General features: G+C 45.3%; 1 protein-coding gene across 1 annotated transcript; it reads left to right on the forward strand.

Moving 5' to 3' along the window:
* Positions 1-6,991: 6,991 nt before the first annotated feature.
* Positions 6,992-11,897, forward strand: DLX6 (distal-less homeobox 6). Its single transcript, XM_044294912.1, has 3 exons — positions 6,992-7,607; positions 9,888-10,084; positions 11,185-11,897. Exons 1-3 carry the CDS (start codon positions 7,253-7,255, stop codon positions 11,434-11,436), a joined length of 804 nt encoding a protein of 267 aa, XP_044150847.1. The 5' UTR covers positions 6,992-7,252; the 3' UTR covers positions 11,437-11,897.
* The last annotated feature ends 229 nt before the right edge of the window (positions 11,898-12,126 follow it).

A 12,126-nucleotide genomic window follows, 5' to 3' on the forward strand; every position in this document is an offset into this window, starting at 1 on the left:
ATAATAGATAGATAGATAGATAGATAGATAATAGATAGATAGATAGATAGATAGATATATAGGAGATAGATAGATATGAGATAGATAGATGATAGATAGATAGATAGATAGATAGATAGATAGATAGATAGATAGATAGATAGATAGATAGGAGATAGATAGATAGATATGAGATAGATAGATATGAGATAGATAGATAGATATGAGATAGATAGATAGATAGATAGATAGATAGATAGATAGATAGATAGATAGATAGATAGATAGATAGATAGATAGATAGATAGATAGGAGATAGATAGATAATAGATAGATAGATAGATAGATAGATAGATAGATAGATAGATAGGAGATGATAGATAGATAGATAGATAGATAGATAGATAGGAGATGATAGATAGATAGATAGATAGATAGATAGATAGATAGGAGATAGATAGATATGAGATAGATAGATAGATAGATAGATAGATAGATGATAGATAGATAGATAGATAGATAGATAGGAGATAGATAGATAGATAGATAGATGATAGATAGATAGATAGGAGATAGATAGATAGATAGATAGATAGATAGATAGGAGATAGATAGATAGATAGATAGATAGATAGATAGATAGATAGATAGATAGATAGGAGATAGATAGATAGATAGATAGATAGATAGATAGGAGATAGATAGATATGAGATAGATAGATAGATAGATAGATATGAGATAGATAGATAGATAGATAGATAGATAGATAGATATGAGATAGATAGATAGATAGATAGATAGATAGATAGATAGATAATAGATAATAGATAATAGATAATAGATAATGATAGATAGAATAGACAGACTGAACGGGGGATGAGATACAGGTAGGACAGGAGTCAGTGCGGTTTCTACAGGTGTGCACAGTGGCAGCAGGTGACAGTTCTCTGGTAGAAGAGTCCATGGATGTTGGATGTGGTCCGATGTCACTGCTGACAGTACCCCCCCCCCTGCTGACAGTACACAGGACCCCCACCTCCTGTGAATGATAATAGTCTATGGAGGGTCCGGGCGGGAATCCCCTCACAGCGGGGGAAAGACAGCAGACAAGCCCTGGACAATGGGCCCTATTCATAGGCAGCCCCGGGGGGCAGCGGTAATTACCCCGGGAGGGGAGAGTCCTCCGGGGCATGGGCTACAGCCCCACCAGGGCCCCTGACTACAATCACTGGGCATGGGGGCTCTAGGTGTGACCCCTGCACCTCTGGGAGATCTGAGGACAAAACACTGAAAAACAATCAATATTTACAACAAACTGCTCTTCATTCAGTCCAGAGTCATTAACTGCAGCCAATCAACATGCAGAGCGCGTCCCTGACCACTGTGCCCGGGGTAGCAGAGCTGAGTGCAGCTGCGACTGCTCTCTGCATGGGGGGAACGGACCGGCTAGATAGATAATAGATATTAGATAGATAGAAAGATAGATAGATAATAGATAGGAGATAGATAGATAGATAATAGATATGAGATAGATAGATAGATAGATAGATAGATAGATAGATAATAAATATGAGATGGATAGATAGATATTAGATAGATAGATAGATAGATAGATAGATATTAGATAGATATATAGATAGATAGATAGATATTAGATATATAGATAGATAGATACTGTAGATAGATAGATAGATAGATAGATATTAGATAGATAGATAGATAGATACTGTAGATAGATAGATAGATAGAAAGATTGAATATAAATACAGAGAGAAATAAATAGAAGAAAGATGTTGATATATGATAGATATTTCTGTAAAATGTTTATTTACATTACTGCGAGATTATCCCAGCTGGAGATATATATAAATATACCTGTTTCTATTTTAGATACCTCGTTTAATAAATATCCTCTATTATACCATGTAGAAACAAGTAGCAAACACCCTCCAGTATACACTGTACCCATATCCTCCTGTATACACTGCACTCATATCCTCCTGTATACACTTCACCCATATGCTCCAGTACACACTGCACCCATATCCCCCAGTATACACTGCACTCATATCCTCCAGTATACACTGCACCCATATCCGCCAGTATACACTGTACCCATTTCCTCCAGTATACACTGCACCCATACCCTCCTGTATACACTTCACCCATATGCTCCAGTATACACTGCACCCATATCCCCCAGTATACACTGCACTCATATCCTCCAGTATACACTGCACCCATATCCGCCAGTATACACTGTACCCATATCCTCCAGTATACACTGCACCCATACCCTCCTGTATACACTGCACCCATACCCTCCTGTATACACTGCACCCATACCCTCCTGTATACACTGCACCCATACCCTCCTGTATACACTTCACCCATATGCTCCAGTATACACTGCACCCATATCCCCCAGTATACACTGCACTCATATCCTCCAGTATACACTGCACCCATATCCGCCAGTATACACTGTACCCATATCCTCCAGTATACACTGCACCCATACCCTCCTGTATACACTGCACCCATACCCTCCTGTATACACTGCACCCATACCCTCCTGTATACACTGCACCCATACCCTCCTGTATACACTGCACCCATACCCTCCTGTATACACTGCACCCATACCCTCCTGTATACACTGCACCCATACCCTCCTGTATACACTGCACCCATACCCTCCTGTATACACTGCACCCATATCCTCCTGTATACACCCTGTGCCTGTATTATCAGAGCAGTCTCTCTGCTCCCTGTCGGATACTGTAGGGAGGTCTCTTCTTATATTGGGGGCTGATTTCTGCACCTGTAGATGTCAGGAGAGCCTGTGACACGGGGCAGGCTCTGTATGGATCCCATGTGCAGCCATCCACATACTATGTCTGTACAGAGGAGAAAGATGTAACATTGTAACGAACCCCACACTGTGCACATCAGCCCGGAGCCACTGCAAACACCGGGAGGAATAGATTTATATTTACCAGGACAGGAAGGCAAACAAGGAAACCGCAATACCTGTGCTGTGTGAACTGCGCCCCTGTGTGCGTCTATCTATCTATTATATATTTATCTCTCTCTAAACATCTATGTCAACTTTATCTATTACATCTTTTTTTTCTATTTATCTATCGAATATTTATTTATCTAATATATATATACCTTTCCCTTTCTCTCTAATCATCCGTCTCAAATAATTATACATCTTTGTGCATCTGTGGAATATCTATTATCTATCTATCTATTATCTATTTCCTATCTATCTATCAATCTATTATCTATCTATCTATTATCTATCCACTCTCTCTCTCTATTAATACATTTCTCTGTTTTCTCCGTATAATCACTGCTCCTCTGTATCTCTCTCATATACAGTATGTGCCAATCATTACCTCAATCCGATCACTTATTTATATGTTTAGTCTCTGCGTCCAATTATGACAAACCTCCAGCTTCTATCTGTACATCTCTATCCAAATATGCAATACATGTCACAGTATAGGTATAACGTCCTAGGAGGTGATTATAATAGATAGATAGATAATAGATAGATAGATAGATAGATAGATAGATAGATATGAGATAGATAGATAGATAGATAGATAGATAGATATGAGATAGACTCTACTATGTCCTACCTTTCCATACAGGGTCCAGCAGACCAGACTTGGGTGAGTTCATGTCTACATACAGTAGGTAGGTCCTATAGAGCAGGGTGCTGCTGCTGCTGCTGTTGCTGTAGTTGCTGTTGCCGGTGCTGTAGTTGCTGTTGCCGGTCCTGTAGTTGCTGTTGCCGGTGCTGCTGTCTTTCTTCAGTCCATCTTTGGAGCAGAAAGAGAAGGCAGCAGCTGGATGTTCTCTATAAATCCTCTTGCAAATAATAAATGGATTAATAATAATAAGGTATGGAGTTCCCTCTTTATATAAAAAAAAAAGTGAAACAAACTGCAGCAGTGAGACAAGGCTGGTGATAAGAGGATAATTGCGGCGACACTGCTGTATAATTACAGGATAATTTATGCTATATCCACTTTTTATTCCACCTCCCAAAATAAACCCAGTCCATAATCATTACACGCAGCAAATTGTTCTCAATTTTCCAGCAGCCCTGGGAAGAAAGCGGCGCAGCTAATCACGGCCGATCTCTCCCCATTGCTGATTACGGCTCTAATTGCGCCTTTTTCCCCTTCTGTAAAAACAACATACCTGTGCGACAAATTCTATTTTTTATCATTTACACTGTTGACACTAATATCACATGTGTTGGGATTACAGGGCCCGCAGACCCAGGACCAGTATCTGCCAAATCCACTAACCAGGCGTCCAATTTGCATGGATTTCGCGACATTTCTGTGACTGGAGTGCAGAACTGTCACTGTAACAAAGACATTACCCCCCCCCCCCCCCCACTATCCTGTGATCCTGATCAATATCTGACTCCATCTATGACATGCAGACAAATAATGGAAGGGATGAATACTTATACAAGGTGGGGGGGGGGGGAGGTGCAAATAGGCAAAGAGAATCTTGCAGATGGTGGATAAAGGGTTAGCTGTATGTAGGCCTAGTAGCTGTCCTTAAACCGGCGCACAAACGTCGCAGGAGTCCTTGTAGTGGATGCATGTGAGCAAGAAAAATAAATACATTTAATTATACTGGCATACAGTGGGTTAATTGGAATGTGCCCCCTCCCTGCAGCCTGTGTGTACTCAGTGCTGTGCATTTTCCCTTTTTCCCTGTGTGTACTCAGTGCTGTGCCCCCTCCTCCCTGTGTGTACTCAGTGCTGTGCCCCCTCCTCCCTGTGTGTACTCAGTGCTGTACCCCCTCCTCACTGTGTGTAGTGGGTTCTGTGCCACCTCCTCCCTGTGTGTACTCAGTGCTGTGCCCCCTCCTCCCTGTGTGTACTGGGTGCTGTGCCCCCTCCTTCCTGTGTGTACCTGGTTCTGTGCCCCCTCCTCCCTGTGTGTACTGGGTGCTGTGCCCCCTCCTCCCTGTGTGTACTCAGTGCTGTGCCCCCTCCTCCCTGTGTGTACTCAGTGCTGTACCCCCTCCTCACTGTGTGTAGTGGGTTCTGTGCCACCTCCTCCCTGTGTGTACTCAGTGCTGTGCCCCCTCCTCCCTGTGTGTACTGGGTGCTGTGCCCCCTCCTCCCTGTGTGTACTCAGTGCTGTACCCCCTCCTCACTGTGTGTACTGGGTGCTGTGCCCCCTCCTCCCTGTGTGTACTCAGTGCTGTACCCCCTCCTCACTGTGTGTAGTGGGTTCTGTGCCCCCTCCTCCCTGTGTGTACTCAGTGCTACGCCCCCTCCCTGTGTGTACTCAGTTCTGTGCGCCCTCCTCCCTGTGTGTACTCAGTTCTGTGCGCCCTCCTCCCTGTGTGTACTCAGTTCTGTGCCCCCTTCTCCCTGTGTGTACTGTGTGCTATGCACTCTCCCTGCAGGCTGTGCCCCCTCCTCCCTGTGTGTACTGGGTGCTGTGCACTCTCCCCTGCAGGCTGTGCCCCCTCCTCCCTGTGTGTACTGGGTGCTGTGCACTCTCCCCTGCAGGCTGTGCCCCCTCCTCTCTGTGTGTACTGGGTGCTGTGCACTCTCCCCTGCAGGCTGTGCCCCCTCCTCCCTGTGTGTACTCGGTGCTGTTCCCCTTCCTCCCTGTGTGTACTGGGTGCTGTGCACTCTCCACTGCAGGCTGTGCCCCCTCCTCCCTGTGTGTACTGGGTGCTGTGCACTCTCCCCTGCAGGCTGTGCCCCCTCCTCTCTGTGTGTACTGGGTGCTGTGCACTCTCCCCTGCAGGCTGTGCCCCCTCCTCCCTGTGTGTACTCGGTGCTGTTCCCCTTCCTCCCTGTGTGTACTGGGTGCTGTGCACTCTCCACTGCAGGCTGTGCCCCCTCCTCCCTGTGTGTACTCGGTGCTGTGCCCCTTCCTCCCTGTGTGTACTGGGTGCTGTGCACTCTCCCCTGCAGGCTGTGCCCCCTCCTCCCTGTGTGTACTGGGTGCTGTGCACTCTCCCCTGCAGGCTGTGCCCCCTCCTCCCTGTGTGTACTGGGTGCTGTGCACTCTCCCCTGCAGGCTGTGCCCCCTCCTCCCTGTGTGTACTGGGTGCTGTGCACTCTCCCCTGCAGGCTGTGCCCCCTCCTCCCTGTGTGTACTGGGTGCTGTGCACTCTCCCCTTCAGGCTGTGCCCCCTCCTCTCTGTGTGTACTGGGTGCTGTGCACTCTCCCCTTCAGGCTGTGCCCCCTCCTCCCTGTGTGTACTGGGTGCTGTGCACTCTCCCCTGCAGGCTGTTCCCCCTCCTCCCTGTGTGTACTGGGTGCTGTGCACTCTCCCCTGCAGGCTGTGCCCCCTCCTCCCTGTGTGTACTGGGTGCTGTGCACTCTCCCCTGCAGGCTGTGCCCCCTCCTCCCTGTGTGTACTGGGTGCTGTGCACTCTCCCCTGCAGGCTGTGCCCCCTCCTCCCTGTGTGTACTGGGTGCTGTGCACTCTCCCCTTCAGGCTGTGCCCCCTCCTCCCTGTGTGTACTGGGTGCTGTGCACTCTCCCCTTCAGGCTGTGCCCCCTCCTCCCTGTGTGTACTGGGTGCTGTGCACTCTCCCCTTCAGGCTGTGCCCCCTCCTCCCTGTGTGTACTGGGTGCTGTGCACTCTCCCCTTCAGGCTGTGCCCCCTCCTCCCTGTGTGTACTGGGTGCTGTGCACTCTCCCCTTCAGGCTGTGCCCCCTCCTCCCTGTGTGTACTGGGTGCTGTGCACTCTCCCCTTCAGGCTGTGCCTCCTCCTCCCTGTGTGTACTCGGTGCTGTGCACTGTGCATCCCTCCTGCATGATGTGTAAGGAGAGCTGAGTCTCAGAAAGGTGGGCTCAGGCTCAGACACAAAAAAAAAAAAAAAGCCAGTAGGAGCAGAGGGATTGTGACGTCAGGGGTTGACTGACCAATCGGGAGGCGCTGCCCTTTGGAGACAAACCATTCTACTTGTCTAAGTCTAAAAGCAGAAGCTGAACTTTAACAGAATCCACCTTAAATCTCTGCACCCACTGCACAAGCCAAACAATGGGAATTAAGGGGGGATAACATCATCCTCATCATCCTCATCATCATCCTCATCATCAACAACAACAAGGGGAGAAGCTGCTGCAAGACTACTGCACCCTCCATCCACCCTGCAGGCCTGGCTGTCAGTGCAGCAGGAAGGGGGATTGCACTAAGTATAGGGTAGGTGGCCTCTCAGGGGTGGGAGGGGGTAGGTTGCCTTCAATCACAAAGTTTGATGATGACCATGACTACGATGGCTGAAGGCTTGGAAGCTCAGGACTCGTCCAAGTCTGCCTTTATGGAGTTCGGTCAGCAGCAGAGCTCCCACTCCCAGCAGAGCTCCCCGGGCATGGCTGCCAGTCACTACCCCCTGCACTGCCTGCACTCCGGCTCCCACCCGCATCATCACCACCATCACCACCAGCACGACAGCTCGTCCTACCCGGGCACCAACTCCCAGTACAACCGCTCCCTGGCGGCGGCGGCGGCGGCTTACCCGTACATGAGCCAGCACAGCCCCTACCTGCAGTCCTACAACAGCAGCAGCTCCAGCAGCACGACGGCCACCCAGACCCGCACCGACGACCCAGGTGAGGCCACCCTGCCTGCATGCCATGCAGAAATCAACCATGCCATCCACCCTACCACCTGCAGCACTCAGCCATCCACCCTGCACCCCTGCCACATGCAAAAATCAACCATGCCATGCACCCCTGCCACCTGCAACAATCAGCTATGCCATGCATCCTGCACCCCTGCCACATGCAAAAATCAGCCATGCCATGCCATCCACCCTACCACCTGCAGTACTCAGCCATGCCATCCACCCTGCACCCCTGACACATGCAAAAATCAACCATGCCATGCCAACCAGCCACATACAAAAAACAGCCATGCACACTGCACCCTGCACCCCTGCCACATGCAACGTTAATTACCAACCATACTATGCACCCAACACCCTACCACCTGGCACATTGCATCCTTCATATCCCTCCATGCCATGCATCCCTATCATCTGGCTCAATGTATCATTAGAACCCTCCATGCCTCGTATTATGCTTTCTGTGCCACTTGGCACAATATTTAGTTCGACCCATTGCATAAGTCCCTGTACCCTGACCAGCCCTCTTCAGGCCATGCACCCCAATAATGCTGTGAAGCCCCCATCACCCAGACCCTCCATGCCGCTCCTCCATTGTCCCCTCTCCCGGGGCTGCGGTTTTTCTTGCTCTGATGTTGTCTTCTGATATTCGCACCTTTTCCTCTGTCTGAGATTTTCCACTGACACAAAGTCGCCTTCTGCCTCCTTTATGGAAGGCTCTGCTGACTCTGGATATTTAGGATGGTGTCGGGGCTGTTTCCCCCTCCTTGCTGTTAGAGAACCGTTCAGACTGTGCATTTCTCATCTTTCTGCCGGGCGCTAGCGCAGGGCTCGGAGGATGCAGTGCGATGATTAATGGCCGCTCCCGCATGGTGTGCACTGTGCTGTAATGTCATGTGGAATGGAGTGCTGCTATGTATCGCCAGCGGCCACCTGACATCCGCAGCGTTATGTAAACTGTGGTGTGAATAGTGGCCCCCAGCCATGGTATCAGTGCACTGCAGAACCCCTGTCTGTCTCTTTATCATCTATCAATATTTATTTATCTATTTTTCTTTTATCTGTACTGATTAATGTAGCATTAAATTATAGACATAGACAGCACCTATTGTCTTCATTGCGATACTTCCTAGCACTATTTGTGGGCATTTATACTATTTCTATTCCATTTATTTCGTGTGTATTTAGTTTTTTCATTTTTAATAAATTGATGTATTATTTTTATATTTTTATATAATTGTTTTTGCATATCCACTAAATTATTGTTATATACACAATCAGTTCTATCTCTATATTATCTGTCACCTCTCTATTATCTATCTTTAGCAATCAATCAATAATCTATCTCATATCTATCTATTATCTATCTATTATCTATTATATATTATCTATCTATCTATCTATCTATTATATATTATCCATCTATCCATCTATTATCTATCTATCTATCTATCTATCTATCTATCTATCTATCTATCTATCTCTCTATCCATCAGATAGAGGCCCTTCTAGCTTCATGTCTCAGCTGATGATGGGCAGTTCTGGGACTGCCGAGCACCCAGTGAAATCAGCCATTGTTCTCCCTCTGTGGGCAGTAAATTGGTGACATAAAGTCAATTATCCGTGTAAAAACCTTGTTGGCTGCACAGATTTAGGAGAACCTGATATAAGAAAAAAATAAAAATAACAGCTCAGAGAAGTAGAAGGAGCTGAGAGCAAACATCGGCCAAGGGCAGAGGAGGACTGCTGGGACTTCTGGTGCTACCTGGGACCTGGTCTGTGTCCTCCTCCTGTTCTCACTGTGGTCATTGCAGATCCTGATTTACCATCTGATTATTACAGCCTCATAAGGAGAATAACCACCATCATGCGTGATATGTGCACCGCATTTAGTGGATGTTATTATTTTTTATTATTTTTTATTTTGCATTACATTTTATTGTGTTGTGATAGCATATAATGATGATGATAATAATAACAATGACAATAATAATAATATTAATAATAATAATATATATATCATAGTTTTATGTCTTATCAGAATTATTATTATTTGTAGATGATATCAGCTCTGAGCGTTTTACATTTTAATTATTTTAATTATTATATTATTGTTATCATCATTATTATTATTATTACTATTACTTTTGCTGCTTTTATTATTGATATTTCATATTATTTATTATTATTTAGGGGATATTTCAGGAAAATTATATTTCTTCCTTATATTTTTACTCTAACAATATCTATGTTATTTTATCTCTAGTCGATCAACAGAAAACGACAGTCATCGAAAATGGGGAAATCAGGTTTAATGGCAAAGGCAAAAAGATAAGAAAACCGCGGACAATATACTCCAGTCTTCAGCTCCAGGCTCTAAATCACCGATTCCAGCAAACACAATACCTGGCACTTCCAGAGAGGGCAGAACTGGCGGCGTCCTTGGGCCTAACCCAAACACAGGTAACAGCCATCATCATCATCATCATCAGGCTATAAGGAAGATATAGGTAGATAGATAGATAGATAGATAGATAGATAGATAGATAGATAGATAGATAGATAGATAATAGATAGATAGATAGATAATAGATAGATAGATAGATTGATTGATAGGAGATAGATAGATAGATAGATAGGAGATAGATAATAGATAGATAGATAATAAATAGATAGATAGATAGATAGATAGATTGATAGGAGATAGATAGATAGATAATAAATAGATAGATAGATAGATAGATAGATAGATATGAGATAGATAGATAGGAGATAGAGAGATAGATAATAGATAGATAATAGATAGATAGATAATACAGTGGGACTTTGCTGCTCATCAGGTTTTGGGTTGTGGAGAACAATCATTTACAAAGGGCTTTGATCACTACAGAAACATCCGCACAATGTGAGCTGCACAGGAGAAGACGCATATGGGGTTAACCGTCTAATGCCTGATAGATAGGGAAGAGCCCGAAGCCACTAACCTTCTCCTGCATGACACATGTGTATAGAGAGCACACTAAAGATATAGCAGAGCTCAGTGTGTCAGCTGTGTGCTTTGTGTGTCCTGAATTCAAAAAATGCAGTCAAATGGCAAACTCAGCTCTGCTCACCCCCTGCCTAATCCACTGTACAGGAGATAGATAGATAGATAGATAGATAGATATGAGATAGATAGATAGGAGATAGATAGGATAGATAGATAGATAGATAGATAGATAGATAGATATGAGATAGATAGATAGATAGATAATAGATAGATAGATAGATAGGAGATAGATAGATAGATAGATAGGAGATAGATAATTAAAATAGATAACCATGTTATGTTAATAATATATAATCAAATAGATAATTAGAGTAATATATTGATAGATATTAGATAATGAAAAAGATTAATAATTGGTTGATCTATAATTATATAGACAACAGACAGATAATTATATTACTATTATTATTATTACTATTGTTTGTTCTGCCCCCTATAATACCGCGCTGTACTGCACAGTGTGAACACAGGCTGCTCCCTCCTTTCTAACCTTGGATTATTTTGGGGTTTCCAGGTGAAGATCTGGTTCCAGAACAAGCGCTCCAAGTACAAGAAGCTCCTGAAACAAGGAGGGAACCCCCACGACAGCGACCCCTTACCGGTGTCCGCCGCCCTGTCCCCCCGGTCTCCGGCTATCCCCCCTGTCTGGGACGTTTCAGGATCCGCAAAGGGTGTGAACATGGCCACAAACAGCTACATGCCCGGGTACTCTCACTGGTATTCCTCCCCACACCAAGACACAATGCAGAGGTCGCAGATGATGTGACATTTCCGACACTGCGACTTTTGGGTAGACTTTTGAGGATATCGTTCCCAAATTTTCTTTCTTTTTTATTTTTTTGCCAAATGATGTCAGGATCTGGGAGACCTTTTTGGGGAGAAAGTCCACTTCTTTTAAGAAACCTCAACGACATAACTTGAAGATCTTCATCATGGAGTTCATACAACCTCCGATTGTTTTGCGCCAATCCTTCCCCCACCAGGGAACTTAAAGGGATGTTACATTCCTTGGAACGAAAGGACAGGGCCGCATTGCACAAGCTGCCAGTCAACTCCAGCAACCTCCTCGGCGTTGGGACGAGTGTGAGAGAAAGCAGAGAGACATTTTCACGCTGCGACCTTTGCGAAGATGCGCCTTTTGTGGCGGGCAGTCGGCAAACCACTGTTTTTTTTTTAACTACATAGACTGTGAATGGCGCAGGCTCTAGGCCTAGTGGCAGGACTCATTCGTCGACGACAGGGACATTTTATGTATATATTGTTGAATTTTAGCTGTACATACTTTATATGTTATTGTCTTTCATAAATGGAGAGCGGAAAAAAACCGCAACAACATCCATTCCTGATCTTGTGTAAGTGTCCGGTTTGTTCCTGGTTGGCGAAATTGTCGCAAAAGCAAAAGTCGCTAAGGAGCAGGCACTCCAAAAACTGGGGTTAAATTGGCGCACAGTCCTCT

This window comes from Bufo gargarizans, chromosome 5 (genome assembly GCF_014858855.1).
Source record: "Bufo gargarizans isolate SCDJY-AF-19 chromosome 5, ASM1485885v1, whole genome shotgun sequence".
Taxonomy (NCBI): Eukaryota; Metazoa; Chordata; class Amphibia; order Anura; family Bufonidae; genus Bufo; species Bufo gargarizans.

Coding starts and splice junctions, on each gene's coding strand:
- DLX6 (XM_044294912.1), top strand. CDS start 7,253: ATGATGACCATGACTACGATGGCTGAAGGCTTGGAAGCTCAGGACTCG. Junction 7,608..9,887: donor GACCCGCACCGACGACCCAG/GTGAGGCCACCC, acceptor TTTTATCTCTAG/TCGATCAACAGAAAACGACA. Junction 10,085..11,184: donor TGGGCCTAACCCAAACACAG/GTAACAGCCATC, acceptor TGGGGTTTCCAG/GTGAAGATCTGGTTCCAGAA.